Here is a 21,522-nt window from a genome sequence, read left to right as displayed (position 1 = left end):
GTTTATCAAACTTTTCTTCTCTGCATCCATTAGTTATTTGTGAGCAGGTGCCATCAGAAAATTAGCATTACAAAATATGTGGCACAACGTTGCCTAGCAACCATGCAGGCTGTGGTTGACTTTTAGTCATAACTTGATACATAAAAGTAAACTGTTCTTTAAGAACTTGCCCTTTGTTCTAAATATAAGTAATGATTCTGTGAAAGATAAAAACAATCTTAAAAACACAGCTGTGAACAGTTGCATGCTATTTCCACTGGCTTAATGTTGTAACATGTCTGTGAGGTCCTTAAGGTGTTAAACGACCATTTCCCAGTTCAATGTGGGACCTCAGACTGCTGTTGAATGATCTGATCAGGACTCCCAAGTTCCCAACTTGGAAGATGTTCAGTTCACAATGTGTTACATTCGACTCTCAAGAACTTACTTGTTGAAAATGAAGATAAACATAGCCATTATTGTCAATTTATTTAGGAACTTTCCATTTTAAGAGTACTGTTATAATGATATGTAACTTGTATTTTATATTGTGTATATGTAATTTTTGTATGATTGCCCATTTCCACGATCGGGTGAAGATGACGCACATCAGCGTTGAAACTAGTACCGAAAAAATAATATGTTGTAACTTAATCTGAACAACAAATTGTCCTGTATTGAAAAGATGGACCATTAAGTTATCATACAAGCATGGTGTCGAAGTGTAAGAAGAGTCATGTAAGAGAGAAAGAAATTAAAGAACTAATGAGTCCAAGAACTGTTGTGGCTGTGCAGGATTGTTCTGGTTGAATAGGTTCAGAGTCGGTGCAGCAAGATCCAGGGATAATTTAAAGAAATTAAATACATCTGAGTCAAAACAGTATGTGACTGCGGAGTTGAGCAAACTACTCAGCATCTACACCAGTGCAGTCGATGTCCCTCATCATGTATACTAGGAGATCTGTGGACAGTAAATCCTGAGGCTGTCAATGTTGCCCAATACTGGACAATGGACTGATTCTGTTGGCTCATATATACTGTCCATACTAAGTCTACTTTTTTAGTTTGTAAATTAGTCTCATATGTTAAAATCCCAATGGCAAGTTTTCATTTTTTTATTTGTTAATAGTGTAAATTCAGTTTCTGAGGTTAAATTACTTATCACCTATAATGAGTTTTCGTATCTTTCATTGGGATACTTTCAGTTCATTATTTATTTAACCCTGCTGTTCTGTTCACTTTTACTTGACGAATATACTGTTCGGGTCAATATGACCCGACATATCAAAATGCTGTACAAATCTTGTTCAAACATACATTTGTGTACAGTTGTTAGCTATTGACATTATTGTTCTATTCCAATACCTTGTAGATACTACTACTACTACTACTACTATTACTACTACTAACAACAACAATAATAATAATCGAAAACAAAACGTTATTAAGGAAAATTTCCTGTTTAAAAATTCACACAAATTTGAAGTAACTGACAGTTTTCAATACAATCATCTTACAAAAGACCACAGTTCTTTTCTTACTTTTTTCTTACTTATTGTACTTTGGACACAAGTAGGTGACATGTGTTTTGCAAATATGTTTACTACATTTTCCAAGCAACACGTCTGTTTTACTGCCATTGCTTGAAGGGCAGAACATACAGCATACACGTTTTGCAGATTTTCTTTTTGTTACTGACTGACACACCAGCCACATCTTTAGGCTTTTGGATTCTTCCGACCATTCTCAAAGAATCTTCTGTTCTTGGAAAATGTTTCCTTGATGCAACGAGTTTCTCTTATCAGTGATTTTCAAACTTCCCCCAAGAATAATCTCCTTCTAGTCAATTTGCTCGTATTCCAATTAGGGTCAATCAAAGTCCACAAGGCGTATGCACTATAAGCAGAAACATCAAGAATAATAAACAAAACTATCATTGACCACCTGTTGGTTTTTCATTTGCATGTATATGTACCTGACAGCTGATCAAGAATGTCTACAGCCCCTTTGGTTGAATTATAGTCCAAAATCCTTTTTGGATTCTTATCAGCCCTGTCACTGATTTCCTCATCATGGTGGACAGTGCCCTTATTTTTCTTAGGAATAAAACTGACCACAGTTGGTGTCATTTGTGCAGTAAAAATGAAGCGCTATGTACCTTCTTGTTGGTCATTTTATGTGGAAGCTCCAACTTATTTTTCTGTATAGTTCCCAACATAGTCAATTTCCATTTCAAAAGCAGCTGTTCCAAATTGTATGATGTAAAAAAGTTATCACGCATGATATTCTGACCATGAAACTCAAAAGTGAGATCAGATACTACCCTCATTCCCTGATTTCTTACTGTTGCCATTCCGATTGCCTGCTAACTCCATGGGTACGGTACTCTTGATGATGTCCGAAGCTGGTAAGTGGCCATGTTGTGCCAGTGGATGCAACTGCCATTTTATATTCCCATTTTTAGAAAGAAAAGTCTCTACACTACTTTGTACAGGCTGTGAGCTGTTGTAATTGTCATCAGAACACACTCTTTCAAATGCATTACTGACTTGATCTTCGAACTCAGATAGTGATTCTTCATCTGCCTAGGCACTTACTAATTCTTCCAACTCATCATCATTCAAGGGTCTAATCGCCAAGGTGTCACAATTCAAACTGAGCAGAAACATGCCCATTGTTGTAAACACATGGAAGCTTAGTTGATTGTTGAGAGTATGTTGGTCCCATAAAATATAACATAAACAAAGTTCAACATTTCCATTCTTTAAAAATAAATCTGAATAGCAGTATTCATATTTGTGTCGGTTCATAAGGACCTGCCCAAACTACTTGAACTAGTTAAAAACTTTTTTTTTAACACACACTGATCTTCTACTTTCAGACAAAATCACCGAGTTTCATAAATATATATTTGTATGTAAAACTTGAAAAATGACGTGTATATTGATTTCAGGTCATATAGACCTGAACAGAACAGCAATGTTAATTTGTAAATTATGTAAATTAATTCCTAAGGTTAAATTACTTGTTAATCTCGCTAAGGTAAGTTCTTATTGTGATGTTCTTGACTCGTGCAAATTAATACACTGACTTGGGCAGTGGTACTGACATCTACCTACATATAACCCTAACTAAAGCTTCATGGTATCATATACAACACTAATGGTGAACATCGTTCCAAATTCTTAATGTCTAGTCAAATCCACCAGTAGGCTATGTTCACACTTAGATGCGAATATGTTAAAGAAGTTGAAGATATTCTTTTAGTAACTTTCACAGTTTGTATTTTCAGAAGCCAACTTTGCTCCAGAAGTTTATATTAAAACTATTAAATCAAACAAGTCGTGCTGTGTGTTCCTACTATTAAACACCACCCTTCAAAACCTTACCAAATTAACCCAATTTTTGCTCCTGTGAAATTAATTTTCAATATTGGAAAAAAAGAATAATTTATGTAATTTATAAAGAAACGGTGGACTTCTATCAGCAAAAGTATAAGCTCTCATTAATCTCTGTAATCGGCTTGATGTTAGGTGCTCGAGGAACCATTCCTAAATTTTTTGTCAACTTCTGCAATACCTTTGGGCTGAATAGAGATTTCGTCTATAACATCACCATTACCACACTCAAGAAGTCCATCATGATCTTCAAGAACCATACTTGCAGACCTCAAATAAATGTTTGACGTGCCTCACTCTTCTGCCCACACTTAACCTCATACAATCTCAGTATCTACTGCATCTACTGTGTATCCATCATTGTTGTTAAGGTACTCGTTCTCCTGCAGCTGTTGTAGGAAGATTGTATAATAATAAAATTCTTGGAACTGCCTCATGTGTTATGACATCCTGTTCATATGGTCAATTGTATGAAGTAAATGTAAACTCATGTCCTCATCCCGAGGTAGTGCAGCTCTTTCCAGCCACGCCCCTATCGGAGGTGAGCTGCCATGTACCATTTCAACCACATACCAGGTCTCCTGTCATTCTTAAATTTCCAGCAGTACCGGGAATCGAAGCGGGCCCCCGAGGATGGCAGCGAATAACACCAACCGTTACACTACAGAGGCGGACATCCCGAAACTATACAACAACACTAATGTTCTTAAATATGCATGATGAAAATCAGGTTGCATATAGAAAGACAAAAACACAAATAACGAGAAGGTGAAGCGTGCAGCTGTTGTGCTGGCAGCCATAGCGTGCCAGACACACTGTACTTGTGAAATACAAGACATATGAACTCAAACCTGGGCCCAGTATATGAGAAGCCAGGTTCTGCCTGTCACAAGCCAGGACAAATGGCGAGTGATAGAGGAGTAACACCCCTTTAAAATATCCTTGGTCCAACTCATCCAGCTATTAACACCTCAGAAAGGGCCAGGATTACCGTGAAGTCAGTTACAAAATAAAATGTTAATTAAGGACAAATGGTTAGCATGCCAGCCTTTGGTCCAAAGGGTCCTGTGTTCGAATCCAGGTCGGGCCGGGGATTTTAAGTTTCATTAGTTAATACCTATGGCTCATGCCATCTTCAGCATTAGACTTCATGTTAGGTAGAGCCCCATCCTCACAGACATGCAGGTCGCCTATACAGCTCGAAAGACCTGCACCAGGCCACTCCGGAGGCCATAAGCCATTGATTAGGTTGATCCTAATTAACATTTTGTTTCGTAATTGATGACTCAATACGGATCACAATGAAATTTATAACGATTACAGTGAAGTACTTAATAGCAGCTTCTGCAGAGAAGGAGAACATTGGAATGGCACAGTTGGCAGATGAACCCTTCCATTAGTCAATCTGCCGCCATGTAGATGAAGCAAGGGACTACTACTTAAGGCTAAGAGATTTCACCCCGGCAGAAGAGCCCTCGACTGTGTTGCGCAAAGCAAATCAGCAGAAGAGGAAAAAAAGAGGGATTGCTTTTAACAATAGGGAGGAACCATTTTCATTCCCACACATGGTCTACTAGATGATTTCCAAATCGATAAAGGTCAAGGTCTTGTTGGTGTTTTCAAGTATTTGACAAGCAGCTTTCTCAGTAAGTTTCTAACAGCATTTGAATTTTTAAAATTCCATCAGCAGTAAGAACCTGGAATTAAGTTTGTTCCATTCTTTATGTGTTTAGAACCAGGGAAAGATTGCAAAGGACCATGAAGTAATTGATGATTGAGAGGGTCAACAGTAGGTGTAGCTACTTATCTTTCAACACATTAATTTAGAAGGTTTTTTTTTTTTTTTTTTTTTTTTGCTAGGGGCTTTACGTCGCACCGACTCAGATAGGTCTTATGGCGACGATGGGATAGGAAAGGCCTAGGAGGTGGAAGGAAGCGGCCGTGGCCTTAATTAAGGTACAGCCCCAGCATTTGCCTGGTGTGAAAATGGGAAACCACGGAAAACCATCTTCAGGGCTGCCGATAGTGGGATTCGAACCTACTATCTCCCGGATGCAAGCTCACAGCCGCGCGCCTCTACGCAATTTAGAAGTTTTATACAGATGCAGACTTTTAACAAATATATATATATATATTATTGTGTGTTTCATTTTGTAACGCTATTCTGAGATAAGAATTAGATGTTTATGTACCAGGAGGTACACCTCAACCCCGCACATTTAAAAGAAACGCCTTAAGGAACTCTATCTATCAAACAAAACTTGAAACAGCTACTGCACAAAGTTGGGACAATCAGAAGATGTCACCACCGAATAACTGAGTAATGTGTTATTTTAAAGCTTTCTAAACTGACTGGATTTATTTGTTTTGTTTTGGTGTACAGCAAGTAGTCTAAACTTTTCTCCATAGATGTCCTTACAAAAAAACTGAGGTCATGCTCTCTGGTGCAAGGTGGAAGAATTTGTGATTTAAAGAAGTTCTGTGTTTCTAGGTTTTCGTAACTAAATCAACGTTCACTTATTTTGTTATTTCAAGGTTTGCAACATTTCCTTCTCATCCCGCCAGCTTTTGAATCTGGCCAATTAGAAATTTTTGTATTTATCCTATCACAGGCTTCTTGAAGATTTTTATTCGGCCAATAAAAATGAGACGGTGTGTCTGGATTTAGTCCGGAACCTTCTCGAAACCTCCCCTCGGGTATATAAGCTGCGGCTATTTCAACCTACCTGGTCTCATTGATCGCCGAATTTCTGAGAGAGTGTGTGTTAAGTCAGGAGGCGGGTGCCTCATTCTTCGGCAGGCAGTACATCAGCCCAGGCAATGGCCACCAGTTTTCTATCTCTGTAGCTATCTCCGCCAACTTATCCGAGGGGAAGGTTCTAAGCTTTAACTACGTAACTGTGTGATTTCTAAAATGTAAATTACTACTTGCTAATGTAAAACTTCGTAAGAGTCTTAAACTGAAAATCTGGGATAGGGAGTGCGTTACCCTCTCGAGTTCCCCTTCAATTTATCTTGAGGTGACTATGATTTTGTAACTGTTTTTCTCCTGTAAATTACCAATTAACTTGTTCTTCTAGTCACCTCAGTAGTGTGGGATTATCCTCTGCATCATCGGGCCACAAGCCCAAGTAGGGTTTTAAAACAGAGTTTTCAAGGAGCGCTAGTGTACGCCTCCATCCATTTTGAGTTTGGGCCAGTAAATTAACCTGTTCTTCCTTTTCACGAAGGCCCAGTAGTATGGGTACTAGATACCCCTGTGTACAAAAATTGTAAATTGTAGGTTGGGCCTAGAGAGGCCAGAAATTGTAAGATTTTTGGTGTGGGAGCACAGCCTCCTTGGTTGAAGTTGGAGAGCATGTAAGCTCTTTTCTGAGATTGCTAATATTACTGTAATATTGAGTGATGCCTTTAGAAGTCCGTAAATTTATAACGGTTACAGCAAAGTGCTCTGGAAATTTGTGTCTAATTAAACGCTTCATCGGCGTCATTGTAAACTTGTAAATTTGGAGCTTGAGGTCTAAAACTGTTAAATTCCCTATTCTGGGGTTTTCTCTTTTTATGTCAAAATTGTCATTGTACCTGATACACTGTTGTTAAGTTTGATTTTCTGAAAAGAAATATAACCTTTATTTCAAAGTTTTAAAAGAATCTTTGATATTGTAGATAGACCCATTCAAGCCCACACCTTCTTTCACCCCTCTGTGATCCACAAAACTTCGGTAACAGTTTATATTTGAGAGGGTGATATAGTTAATGTTTTTCTTAAATCATTTAACCAAGAACGGTTTGACAATTATTATAAATGTTTATAATTTTTTTAATGTGTTAAACATAAATTAAGAATTGTGATTTTATCATGTAACAAGTCCAAAAGAATATTGCTGATTAATATGCCTCTGAAGAAGAGAACATTCAAAGTTCTCGAAACTTTAATAACCGGCCATTATTAACAATGCACTATAATGCAGTGGTAGTAAAACCATCTGTTCTCTATGCCTCTGAGTGTCTTGTGATAAACAGGAAAGGCCCTTTCACGAAACTGGAACTCAAAGAAAAGACGATCCTGAGGAGAATACTAATAATAATTAATGCTAATTGTTTTACGTCCCACTAACTACATTTTAAAGGTCTTCGGAGACGCCGCGGTGCCGGAATTTAGTCCCGCAGGAGTTCTTTTACGTGCCAGTAAATCTACCGACACGGGGCTGTCGTATTTGAGCACCTTCAAATACCACCGGACTGAGCCAGGATCGAACCTGCCAAGTTGGGGTTAGAAGGCCAGCGCCTTAACCGTCTGAGCCACTCAGCCCGAGAGGAGAATACTGGGAGCAGTAAGAGAAGAGGGAGGCACCTAAAGAATTCGGCACAACGATGAGCTAGAAATCATCAGAAAGACATTGTTACTTGTAGGTATAAGAAAAAGGCGCCTGGTCTTCTATGGGCACCTTACCCGCACGAACCCCTGCAGACTTACCAGCAGGATCTTCACTGTGGCAGGTAGAGGGAAGGCATCCAGGAACAAGTGGATCTCTTCGGTCAAGTAGGATCTGGAACAACTGGGGATCCCGCATGTGTCCATGCATGACCGCCCACACTTCAGCAAGCCATCCAGTGGGGAATTTTTCCAACGTCACTTACGAGTAGGAAGAACACAGGTACCAGTAGACTTATGTGGACTGAGGAAAGAAAGTGGGCCCACAGCCAGAAAATGAAGGAATACTGGAAGAGAAAAAAACAGAAGACCCAAGTGATGAGAAGATACGAGTCCTATGGTCATCAGTAGACCCAAATGACAAAGAGGAAGAAGAAGACGTAATAGTACTGACAAGGTGGAACCACATATTTAAAGATGTTTAATGAATGTGTAATTAATTTTGAGTCAATACGGACCTAAGATAATTGACCAATATGGTTAAAATAATTCATACTAGAGTACGTATTGACGACTTTTTTTCTTGTTTTACAATTTGCTTTATATATCACCGACACAGATAGGTCTTATGGCGACGATGGGAGAGGAAAAGGCTGCCAACTGGGGGGTTCGAACCCACTATCTCCCGAATGCAAGCTCACAACTATGCAACCCTAACTGTACGGCTAACTTGCTAGGTAGAATCGATGACGATGGTGGTGGTGTTGAGGAGTAGAATGTGTAAGAGGATAAACACAATACACAATGACAGACAAGTGGGGAAAGAGCAGGACAAACATTAAAACACAGAACAATCTCTGCATTTTCATACACTGCTGTCTTCAAGTTATACCAATGTCAATTCGTTTACAACCATTTCTTCTCAGCACCCTAATGAGGCGCCATCTTGACAATTTTTAGTCTCGATGCAGGAAGTGTGGGATAAGGAGAATGCTGGATGAATCTTTAGTATTTTCTCACTGGTCTCCTAACCTGTCTTTGTGTTCATCTTATTACCATATTTGCTCACGTATCAGCACACTTTAAAATTTAAAAATCCTTCCAAAAGTGGGTGCTCATCATACGTATAGACTTTAATTTGGGTCATGTTCCAACCGACGTTATATCATCGGTGCAGTGATTTGGGCAAACTTCCGTTCTTAATTCCATATGTACAAGCTGCACCATGACACATGTATTTAGTTTGTAACCATGGTAGAGTACAGTTCATGAAACATTAGCAAATATGGGTGGTAAAAGATGGCATTCCTTCAGTGCCCCAGACAGACTAAGAGTTAATAAAGAGGCTGAAGAGTTAAGAAATTGTGCAGTGGGAAGAAAATATGACATTTCAGAATTGTGTGTTAGAGACTGGAGGAAGGAGGACAAATTACATTCAAGCAACAGTAACACGTATTTTTTAAAAATATGGATCATCAGCTAAGTTTCCTCGCGTAGAGGACAAATTCTGGTATATATTACCACCAGAGGCCACTTTGTATATGCTGAGAGAACAGAGATATAACGGGCGAGTTGGCCATGCGGTCAGGAGTGTGCAGCTGTGAGCTTGCATCCGGGAGATAGTGGGTTTGAGCCCCCACTGTCGGCAGCCCTGAAGATGATTTTCCGTGGTTTCCCATTTTCACAAAGGCAAATGCTCGGGCTGAACCTTAATCAAGGCCATGGCCACTTCCTTCCCATTCCTAGACATTTCCTATCCCATTGTTGCCATAAGACCTATCTGTGCCGGTGCGATGTAAAACAAACTGTAAAAAAAAAATGAGACACGTGCCAACTGCAAGCTATGAACATAGTATGAGAACCTTGTGTGGCACACGATTTTAACCCTACGCCATTCCTAGTGCTCCAGAGTGCTCGAGTTACATGACTCAACTGCCATGCTGAATGCTTCAAAGTGCTTGTCACGCACGCAGTCATTAGAAGGGAGCTTACGACAATACTGAAGGGTCTCACGAAACCACAGTGTTTGAGGTAGAACATCGATCAGAATGAAAGAAAAGAAGACACCGTGGTGGAATGAGATGAGAGAAGTGATGAAAGAAAAGAAATTTTTTTTTAGAATTTGCTTTACACCACACTGACACAAATATGTCTTATGGCAACGATGGAATAGGAAAGGCCTAGGAGTGGGAAGGAAGTGGCTGTGGCTTTAATTAAGGTACAGCCCCAGCATTTGCCTGGTGTGAAAATGGGAAATCACGGAAAACCATCTTCAGGGCTGCCAACACTGGGGTTCGAACTCTCTATCTCCTGGATGCAAGCTCACAGCTGCGCGCCCCTAACCGCACGACCAACTCGTCCGGTGAAAGAAAAAAAGGAAACATGGCAAGAATGAAGAGATTTTTAAAAAGAAGGGCGCAAAAAGGATGTATCTTGATGATAAAAAGAATATAAGAAATTGGTAAGAGAAGGAAAGAAAAAAGTTCAAAAGAATTTACACAAAAGATGGAAATGGATGGAGCTGGTAGTAAAAGAATGCTGAATGGAACTATACAAAATAATAGGAAAGAAAGAGTTTATACAAAGCTGATGAAAAAGGAAGGTGGAGAGTTAATAACATAACAAGAAGAAATAAGGAGAAGATGGAAGGAAAACTGCTCAATGTGAGAAATTGTGCAGAGGAGATGGTAGTATTACGGTGTGGTGACTCAACAGTAGAAGATAGAGGTGACAGAGATGGAATTAGCAGTCCATAAAATTAAAATGAGGATGGATGAAATCAGTGTTGGCTGCTGAACCTGTTGGACTTCAATGGGAGTACAGAATGTTAAACTGCATATGGAAGCAGAAACATGTGCCAGAAGACTGGGGAAAGAAAATGATAATACCAGACGTTAAGAAGGGGGACAAAAATGTGTTCGAGAACTATAGAGGAATCACACTCTTGTCACAAATGGCAAAAATACTGGAAAGGATATTAAGACAGGAGAATAAGAAGAAAGGTAGAAGGAGAGTTGCAAAAGGAACAGTATGGTTTTAGAAGTGGAAGATCTGCAGTGAATTCTATCTTCAGCATGAGGTGGCGGTGGTAGTAGTGATTTCTGTTTTAAGAGGAAGTACAACAAGGTAATAATCTTCTCTGAACAAATTAGTGGAAGAGAAATTTAAAATAAAAAATATTCAACAACCGAATCTGTAAACGCAGTACAAAATAAAACAAAAATTTCTTGAATTAGGTCAAAAAATTACAAACGAACCAAGAGGGAACGTGTGTTCCCTGAGTAACAGTACACTTGTAAGTTATATACCCTTGATTAATCCACTGTCGCACATAAAGCGGACGACGAGATCAACAGTAGTCGTGTCATCAGCTAGTATGCTTTTGAGTGTTTCCTGCAGGCCGAGTTCCGTCATAGGCCAGAGCAATAGGCGCACTCTGTGAGGATGTGGGCCACGGTGAAGTCGACAACACCAGAACACACTGGGGGATCTTCCATCTTTAGGAGATAAGAGTGCGTACATTGGGCATGACCTATCCTCAGCCTGCACAATACTATGGCCTCTCTCCGTGAAGGCTGGAAAGAGGACCGCCACACGGTGGTTGTCTTCTTAATTGCTCTCAGCTTGTTGGGAATTTGGATAGCTAGCCACTCCAATTTCCAGGAAGGCAACTAATGAAAAAAGAATTGGGAATAGGGAAACAATCTGGTCATGACGTTCATAGATCTAACATAGGCATACGATAGTGTTCCCAGGGAGAAGATTTGGGTACACAAACTGTAGAAATGGTGCAAGCAATGTATAACAACTGTATCAGCAGTATACAGACTCTAGTCGGAAAGTTAGAATGGTTTAAAAATTAAACTGGACTAAGACAGGGGAGTGTGCTGTCACACCCCTTTTGTTTCTAACGGTTAAGGACACAACTGTAAAGGACACAACGGAAGCATATGCGAACAAGGAGATGAAATTATTACTACAACCTGTGACAATAAAGTTCAGTGAATGAAGTCAGAACGATCGATCCGGCAACACTGTGGACACACAACGCTGCACCTGCGTAGCTGCAGATTTTGACCACCTGCTCCCAACGTTGTTCAGTTGAGCATCGCGTGTGTGCCGTGTAAGACCTGTTTGACACAGTTTGTGTTCAGTGCGTTGGTTCTGAACTCCGAACAGGAACATGAATGACCAAAAGATCAATGTACAATTTTGTTTTAAGCTTGGCAAGACACCGAAAGAAACGCATGCGATGCTAGTACGTGTTTATGAAGATCAAGTACTGTCCTTGAAGTGTGTGTACGAGTAGTTCGCCCGTTTTCGAGGAGGCCAGGGAAATGTTTCTGACAACCCCTGTAGCGGAAGACCGGTGACCGCCGTCGGTGATGAAAACATTGAGAAGGTGAGGACATTAATCACGAACGATCGTCGAATAATTGTGCGCATGATAGCGGTTGAACTGCAGATTAACCGTGAATTTGTGCGACAAATCATCACCCAGAAGTTAGGGAAGAAAAAAACGTGTTCTCGTCTTGTGCCACATCACTTGACTGATGATCAGAAGCAGGCACGTTTAAAGGCTTCCCAGGATTTTGTCGAAACGGCGGATGTAACACCAAATTTCTCCGGGATCACCTTGTCAGAAAAAGGTCAGTGCCGAAAAGTCACGCATCAAAACGATGCTCATCACCTTTTTCGATAGTCAAGGCATTATCCACAAGGAATTTCTACCTGAGGGAACGACGCTGAATGCTACACGGAACATTGAAATTTTGACCAGTTTCATGAAACGTCTACGCAGGGTACGACCCCAGTACGCACAAGGTCCATGGTTTTTTGTCAATGACAACGCTTGCCCACACACAGCCAATATCGTCAAACAGTTCATGGAAAAAAAGGGGGTGGTGCAACTTGAACATCCCCCATACTCACCAGATCTCAATCCTCCAGACTTCTTCCGATTCCCACGACTCAAACTCGCTTTGAAAGGAAAGAGATTTGACAATATTCCTGACATCCAACGAAACGTGACGAGGCTTTTGAACACCATCCCAGAGGAAGCCTTCTTGCAAAGAGTCCAGGACATGTATCGCCGATCTCAGCAGTGCATAGTTATGGGATGTGACTATTTCGAAGGACAGTAAGGTCACTGTCGTGCATTGTTCATCTACGTTGATAGTACAGGACTATTCACCAAACTTTATTGTCACAGGTTGTATTTGCAGACAATATTGTGATCTGGGGAATGAACAACAATGAAGTACAAAAAGAACTTGATGCACTGAATGAGAAAACTGAAAAGTATGGTATGAAAAGCAAGACCATGGTGATATCAAGAGGAGAAAAACAAGGGAACGGCATTGTGAAAATTGGTGGCCAAAGCCTTGAAATTGTGGACAGTTTCAAAAGCCTAGAGAGTGAATTAATGCAGAATACAATGTGCAAGAGGGCAATGCATTCTACCAGAGTGTAAGGAACCTTGTCTATAATAAGTACCAAGAAAGTGTCAAGAGACCTTGTACAAAATGTATTATGCACCCAGATTGACTTATGTGGCTGAGACCTGGTTCAAGCCAGCGAAATTAAATACGTTAGAAGTATGATAAAGATAGATTTGAGAAATTAAGATGTGAGAAAGAAGGTTGGAATGGAAATCCTAAATGAAAGAATTAATAGGAGTAAACTAAGATGGTGTGGACATGTAAAGATGAGGGAGGAGAAAAGAATACCTAAACAGATGGAAAGAGATTTATTTATTTATTTATTTATTTATTTATTTATTCACGAAGCACAAGATACAGCTACACTGAGCAAATTTCACTTGCACTGTCAACAGACTATTTAACAAACGTAAACTTTCATAATAAAATATAATAAACATAACAAAATATACCAAGATCAGGTACACATCCTACTAATAACTGTCCAAATCGAAAACCATAGAATGTCCATGTTCATAGCCAAGTCGTCGTGGGTCAAGATGGCGGTATAATCCCTTCACATCAACTTATCTTTAAGATACTATTTACACACCTCTCGAATTCACTTTTATTTGATGCTGTATCAAGCTCTTGTCTCCTATTAATATTGTTAAAGAGTGTTGGGAGGCGGATTAGGAAAGATCGTTGAAGTATTGAGTGCTGAGTGTGGGGAATGTGGAGAAGGTCTTTGGTTCTGGTGGAACGGGAAGGAACACGCAGAGAGAAGAGAGAAACAAGATGTTCCGAGCGGTCCATTTAAGATCTCGTGGAGGAAACTCAGGTCAGCTACCTGTCGCCTGATGTGCAGCGGTGACACATTAATTGCTATTAATACCTGCTGCGTAGACAGATTTCTGAGCTTGGGGTTTCTGTTCCTTACAATTGCAGCAAAGAAGGACACTGGTCTGTCTAACTGCTTAGTATTGGAGGGGGCGGCTGTTGTCCAAATCGGAGAGCAGTAGTTTAAGAGAGGTTGAACGATCGTGAGGAAGAAGTGACGAAGAGCAATGGGGTCAGAAATTTCTGTGAAGCGATAGAGAATACCTAGTAATTTCATAGCCTTGGTTGTATATGTTTCTATATGGGTCTTAAATTGTAATTTTGTATCAAATATTACACCTAGGTCACGCTGTTGCGTAACCACGGTGATGGGCTTGTCGAGTAGGTAATATGATGTCGGTAGAGGAGATTTACGCAGTGTTATGGTCATGTGGCTGCATTTTTGTGGATTGGGGATAAGTTTCCAAGTACGGCACCAGTTCGAGAGGGCATTAAGTGAGGACTGTAGCAGAGCTTTATCTGCTGGATTTCTGATCTCCCTAAATATCTTGCAGTCGTCAGCAAAGAGTAGGGTATTCGCTGTTTCGTTGAGTTCGGACGGCAGATCGTCCATAAACAAAGAAAACAGCAAGGGGCCAAGAGTACTGCCCTGTGGGACACCGGAGGTGACTGGTAACCATGAGGATGAAGTGCCTGATATTACCACTCTCTGCCAACGGTTATGTAGGAAGCCAGCAAGAAGGGTCAGAAGACTGCCATGTATATTAAATCGTTCGGAGAGTTTATGGAGCAACAGAGTATGGTCAACAGAATCGAAAGCTTTCGAAATGTCTACGTAGCAGATGTCCAGCTGTGATTTAGCTGCAATGGCGTGTGATGCAAAGCTATGCAGAGTGGCCAGGTTTGTTAGACAAGAGCCACCTGGTAGAAAACCATGCTGCTTGGTTGAGATATACGGCAAAGTGAATGCGAGGAGACGCTGGTGTATAATTTTTTCAAAGATAAAGGATAGTGTGGGGAGAATAGAGATTGGTCGGTAAGATGAAACATTAAATTTGTTGCCTGATTTGAGAAGTGGAACAATATTTGCCTGTTTCCAGGTAATAGGAAAATAGCCCGCGGCAAAACATCTGTTAAATAATTTAGAGAGAGGGACGCAAAGAGTGCTGGCAGTATTTTTTAGGAAAAGAGGACCTGAAGTTCGAGGGAAAGAGAGAGGGGTGGGGAAACCTAGAACGAGGTGGATTGATTCAATAAAGAGGGAACCGGGACAAAATGATGGAAGAGGAATGGTGGAAGGAAAGAGGACGGTGGAGAAGCGCCACAAATGCCCCAACCCAGCAGGAGCTGAATAAGGAGAAAGGAGGAGGATTTGCTAGACATACAGAAATTTACGTATAAAACAGAATTACGCAGATCTACGAACTGCTGCAAGTTATACTGAAGCATGAAATTGTGGTCTTGATACCCAACATGTTAAGTGGAAGGCAATTTGAAACGTTCTTGGACGATTCTAAAAGTCATAAGAGAAAATTAAATAACGACCTACCTCAGGGTTCTGTTTTAGCTCCACTACTGTTCAATTTATACATACATGACTTGCTTATCACAAAATCAACCAAGTACATCTAAGCTGATGATATCGCACTGGTTGCATAAAGTAATAACTTTGAAGACGGTGAATGCATTCTGACGGAAGATCTGCAGCAAATGTCAGCATTTTCCAACACCTGGAGATTAATTCCAAACATAACAAAAACTGAAATCTCTTGTTTCCACATAGTACATTGTGTTGCAAACAATAAACCAAGAATTTTGTTTTACAGTCAAATGCTGAGATACAATCCTTTCCAAAAATATCTTTGAGTCACTTTAGACAGAACCCTGAACTATACTCTCATAAAATTTCAGCAAGAAACAACATACTGCATAAGCTTAGTGGTACCTCCTGGGGAGCCGCTGCCGACAGCCTACGTCTAACTGACATTAAAATGTCTACTCAGCTGCCGAGTACTGTGTACCTGTTCGGTTAGAAAGTATACATGTACAGAAAATAGATACAAAACTAAATGACACAATGCGCTGCATCACTGGAACTGTGAAATCAACTCCATGTCACGGGTTAACTGTGTTAAGTCACATCCCTCCACCACACTAAGGCGGAAACAAGCTCTTCTGAGGGAGGCTAAGAAAATCCTTGCATTGCCTTCTTTACCACTACATCAGGAATTCTGCTATTCGCCACAGCAACGATTGCAATCAAGTATACCAGCAAGTGTCATCGCAGAGAAAGTTGTTGTGGATGGATTTAATTTAAATTATAGTTGGAAGGAGGAGAGGTCACTGAAAACATTGGGAACAAATTCCCATCGCCTTGATCCCACTTCGAAGCCAAAAGGTTTTGACCTACTAAGGTACCTTTGGTGTCGTCTCAACGGACTAAGGATTGACTAACAGAGTAACTACCTTCTGTACTGGGGTTGGATCAGCTCACTAACGTGCGAATACAGTTTAGAAGAACGGACGACTGAGCATCTCGTCCAGCGCTGCCCTCTTCATTCATACTCTGGATTTCCTGATGACTTGTTCAGTCTCTCTCCAAATTTAATTAAGTGGCTGGAAAGCTCGGACTTTAAAGTGTAATTTTGTCTTGTGCCAATTGTACATAGTTTGTAATCACCATACGACTAAATAAACTTATACTGACCTGCTGGGTTCCTCTTCTACTTTTGTGTTTGTCTTGTGTTCTAGTTACCACCTGTATTTACATGAGCGTTAAATTGGAGCCAGAAGGCATACTGAATTCAAGAGTTCTGTACACGTTGACACACAAACTGCCTAAATGATATCAAATCCAAACACCTCCACAGAGTCATCTAAGGCTAGATATACAAGAGATGAGGTTGAGTGTAGTTGCTTATTTGGCAATACTATCAAGGAGAGATTTATTATGCACTCACCGGTACCATAACTTGTTCTGGAGAAGGTGGTGGGCTTTCCGATTTATCTAAAGCGGAAGCATTTTCACTCGCATCACTCTCCTCCTGCCATTTCTATACAATAAAAAAAGACATAATCAACAATCCATGGTACGGATATGCCAAATACTAAAAGGTCAGAACTGAGTTTAAATCATTTCAATACACACACCTTAAGATCTTAAGTAACTGAAATACACTGAGTGGCCAAAAGTCATGGGAAGGGGTGTGCCATTAGAAAATGTGCCATGTATGATCCCTGAGCTTGCAGCTAGCTGAGCAGTCTGTCACAGACACCAATGTCGGAAAGATGGCAAGACTTTGGGAGTTGACCGACATTGAACGTGGGATGATCAACGATGCACAGGTCATAGCATTCCGGAGATTACACATGAATTTGGGTTTCCGAGATTAACAGTGTCTAGGGTGGACTTTCAATATTGCAGAGAGAATGTTACCACCCGCATAAACTGCTGCATGGGAAGACCTCAGATGTTTAACGAACGGACATCACTTCGCTTCCGCAGAACCATACTGGGCACTCGACGGGCTTCTGTGAGTCAGATCACCTCCTAGTTGAATGATGGGAGTCAGGAACCCATTTCTATCAGGACTGTAAGGAGGCAATTGCACCGCATAAGCTTCACCAGCTGACGACCATCTCATGTCCCTTTGCAGACACCTCAACACAGAGCTCAATGAGTTTATTAACTTAACCACTGCGGTTTGATTTTTATAATGGTCAATATTGACTACAATCTCTACTTCAATAAATACACCTTTGATAATTAAAAGTCAGCCTTGTCAATATTTAGAGTTGTTTAATTAATTTCTATCACTTCATACGCCGTACGTGTTTCTAGGACCCTGCTATTCTCTCTTCCTCAGCAGTTTTTCCTCCCACTACCAATTATCCTTTGGACTTCTTAATATTACACATCAAACATCAAAGTTCTAAATATCTCTTAACAGAAATGTGCCATAATGAAGATAAAATACAGTATGTCCTATATGTCATATAAGAACACAAAAACTCCCCTATCCTATTTACAATTTTCTTAAAATGTCATCCTTGTCTATTACCTAAGAATACAATCAATTTATTGAAATTTGCATCTCATAAAAGGGAAGTGGAAACAATATACAATATTGCGAATAAGGATGGATATTCAAGGCAGTATGTCAATAGGATAAAGAATAAAATAATGAATAAACCAAAAACACGCTTGATTAAGGAACGGGATAAAAAGAACAACATTGAGGTGATGACGTTTAATAACAGGCATTCATATGGATTAGCAAAGATATTTTGTAAACAAGGCGTAAAAATTGCTCACAAAACATAATAATAACAACAAAGTTCTGTTCAATTCACAAAGAATTAATAGAGTTAATAGGTATCAAAACTCTGGAATATATTGCTTAACATGTCAAGAGTGTAAAAGTCAGTATATCAGACAGTCGGGAAGGAGCCTGGAGATCCAATATAAAGAATATGTAAACGCTGTAAATCATAGAAGGTTTTCAGCAATGAGAGAACACATGCAAGAGCACAAACATAAATTTACAAACGTGGTAAAAGATATGAGGGTATTACATACAGTGCAGAAAGGTAAGCTTATGGATATTACGGAGAAATTATGGATTTATTTAGCACAGAAGGAAAGAAGCAAATTAAACTTAAATGAGATGTTGAATGAGGAGAATATACTATTTAAATTAACAAGATACATAAAGAGGAAAAGAAGGAAGAAATAAATAGTCTACAATATCAGTATCCACAAGCGTTCACCCCTTCCCCAGTTAGTTTCCCCTCCCATTCAAATCAGCTATGTCAATGGCAGCGAGCAAGTTCCCCTCTACCCGCCCTCCTTCTCCTTGCACGCCATTCCTAGGGAACAGGTCTATGTCTATTTTGATTCGATTGACAACCAACGGAGGTCAAGGGCAAGTGAAAGCACTAAAATTTTAAATAGTACAAGTGACAGAGTGAATCTGACAATAAGTATATAGAAGTTTTCCTTCTATAATCATAGGTGAGTGATGGTAATATTTTTGAGATTTCAGATTTAGGTGTCAAAATAACTGTTGTCCATTTTGAAAATAGAGGAGAAAGATAGCGATCCTGATATCGGTGTTCGGCTGACGGACATGTTACCTGATGCTAAGGTCAAGGACAATTATGTTTATGTATGATAACAGCATGTTCAAGTAAGTCAATTGGAAATTTCTCAGAATATTCTATTGGGGATGTATCCCTGCAGCAGCAGCAGCAGCAGCAGCGTCTGTCTGGATGGTGCAAATGGAGCAGTCTGTTGCCTGCAAAACTTCAGGAACTGTTCAGAAGATGACATCACAAAGTGGTTCCTTCAACTTCATTATTTGAAGGATCAGACCTATTCGTTTTACCCACCTGATTATAGTTAACCCAATGAGAGTCAATGTGCAATATACTGTGTCTTCTTCTAAGTTGCTCTGTGGTTACGACAAAATATACAGTAGAGTTTTGATAATCCAAGATAATCTGGGAGGGGGGGAGGTACCTCAGATTTGGAATAACTCTGACTACACGGAGCAACACAGAGAAAATTGTGAAATAAGAAAACATTCGGCAATGATTTGAGTTAAGGTCCTGTCTTGTCATTTATTACAGTGTTATTGTATGGATTAAGGTTATTTTTTAAAAAAGTTCTTAATTGACTATGTTTCTGAACTTTGCATTGTTTCTGTGCAACAATGTCATGCCATCGCTTGCAGAGGGTACCGGTGGGACTTGCCTGCGGTTATTGTTCTACGTAGCGTAGTGCCGCCTCCAATGTAGTGAGACATATTTGGTGCCGCCTCTATTAAAACCTCTTCCTCGCTATCTTCTGTTGGTACATTCAACATTTCAATGACTGATGCGTCTATACGTTCATACTGTTCATCACTCTTCATCCATTCTGGAACTTGGATTTCACTAGCATCTTTACGTATGGGTGTCTGAGAGATTAGATCTGACAAGTTTGGTATGTCATCATTACTGCAGCACTTCCTAAAGTCTTCCTCCATGATTTCATGAGTGTCTCTGGCTTCAGTCCATCCCACGATTCTGCTAACCAATACACTATGTCCCTCGTGGTTATCTCTTTGAGGAAGTTTGTGTTGCTTTCCTCACATTCTGATGCTTCCAGGAATGAATATAGCAGGCGGTTCCGATACTTTTTTCTAGACATTCAAAATGCCCTGATTCCTAGGTTATATCAAACTTGTTACATCACGGGGCAAAATAAAACGTGAATTTCATCACATGCTAGTTCCTGTTCATCTGCATGCGACCCTGTTTTGTTCAGCAATAAAACTGCTTTAATAGGCACATCCTTCTACCTCGTTTTAGTTTCAGACATGACATCAAACACGTGCGCGATCTCAGTGGAGGGGAGGCACAGAACAATGACATATCGGTAATAAGCAGGGAATGAAATGCTCTAGAAAACTCATTTTATACTTTCAAAAACAAAAATTCAAATTTAAATACGGTTGGATTTAATGGAGACTCGAAATTGCGAGACTTTGATTTGCAAGACTCTACCATATTGAGTTTCAAACTTCTGAGTGTCATATCTTTGCTTCTGTATGCCTTTGAGCAATGATTCAAAAACATACAGTATCTACCATCTATTGGATACATTAGTATCCTCACAGCAAGTGCTGCAAACTTGTCTTTTGTATGTGAATGTCTACGGTTATTGGGAATCAACTGCTGGCTGATGAACATGCCTGCTCACAGCAGTGCTAAAATAGTATTAGATATTGAGTAAGTGTTCAAACTTTTGATGAACGATGTAAGTGAGGGTTCTGATTTTTCTCATATGGATGAAGAAGTTGACGACTACTTCCTTCCTGAAAATATCATAATCGAGGACTATGTGATAGTGACTAAGAAGACTAAGAAGAATTACAACCACCATCTGCAGAAAGGTGGAAAATAATTGTCCAGGAACTCCTCCCTAAGCCTGAGTGCAAAAATGGACTGATGTAACTTTGACTACTATAATTTTTAGGGGTTGTGCAAACGAACATACCATAGAAGTATAATAACATTGGTCAACTGGTCCATTCATCCACACTCCTATACCTTTCTGGTATATGTCCTGTAATCACTATAAAGCAATTCTAGAGTTCTTTCCTACCTCACTATGACAAAATCAGCCCAAAAAAAAGAACCAGAAGGAATGCAAAGTCTGTAAACCCCAACAAAAGAAAAATTATTAACTATGAAGATTGTGTGCTGTTGTGATTTTTCACCAAATGAAAGTCAAAGTGTTCCTCACATTACGGTGCCACTCATAGGCAACGCAAACCCATGGTGTTCCTCACATGGGTGTACCAATCACAGGGACTCGTACTATCCCGCGGTGTTCCTCACATAGTGGGTACTAATCACAGGCAACACCCAGACCCATGGTGTTTCTCACAACGATACTAATCACAGGCAACGTAAGCCCGTGGTGTTCTGCATAGTGGTACTAATCATGGGTACTGCAAAACCC

At 40.0% G+C, this 21,522-nt stretch overlaps 1 protein-coding gene across 3 annotated transcripts in view; it reads right to left on the bottom strand.

The window, feature by feature from the left end:
* The window catches only part of LOC136884537 (zinc finger protein 383), a 60,586-nt gene that overhangs the window by 11,135 nt on the left and 27,929 nt on the right, over window positions 1–21,522 (bottom strand). Inside the window, exon 4 of one of the 3 annotated variants that reach the window (XM_067156783.2) lies at window positions 16,973–17,065. The exons of 1 other annotated variant lie outside the window; for it this stretch is intronic. In XM_067156783.2, the coding sequence (XP_067012884.2) occupies window positions 16,973–17,065 (93 nt within the window). Of the gene's footprint in view, window positions 1–7,854; window positions 8,080–16,972; window positions 17,066–21,522 lie in introns of those variants that run through there. One more of the 3 variants, XM_067156785.2, reaches the window with a different exon arrangement.

The sequence above is a fragment of the Anabrus simplex genome, chromosome 12, assembly GCF_040414725.1.
Source record: "Anabrus simplex isolate iqAnaSimp1 chromosome 12, ASM4041472v1, whole genome shotgun sequence".
Classification (NCBI taxonomy): domain Eukaryota; kingdom Metazoa; phylum Arthropoda; class Insecta; order Orthoptera; family Tettigoniidae; genus Anabrus; species Anabrus simplex.
The sequence above is the reverse complement of the archived record's forward strand: the minus strand, read 5'-3'. Positions and strand labels throughout refer to the sequence as shown.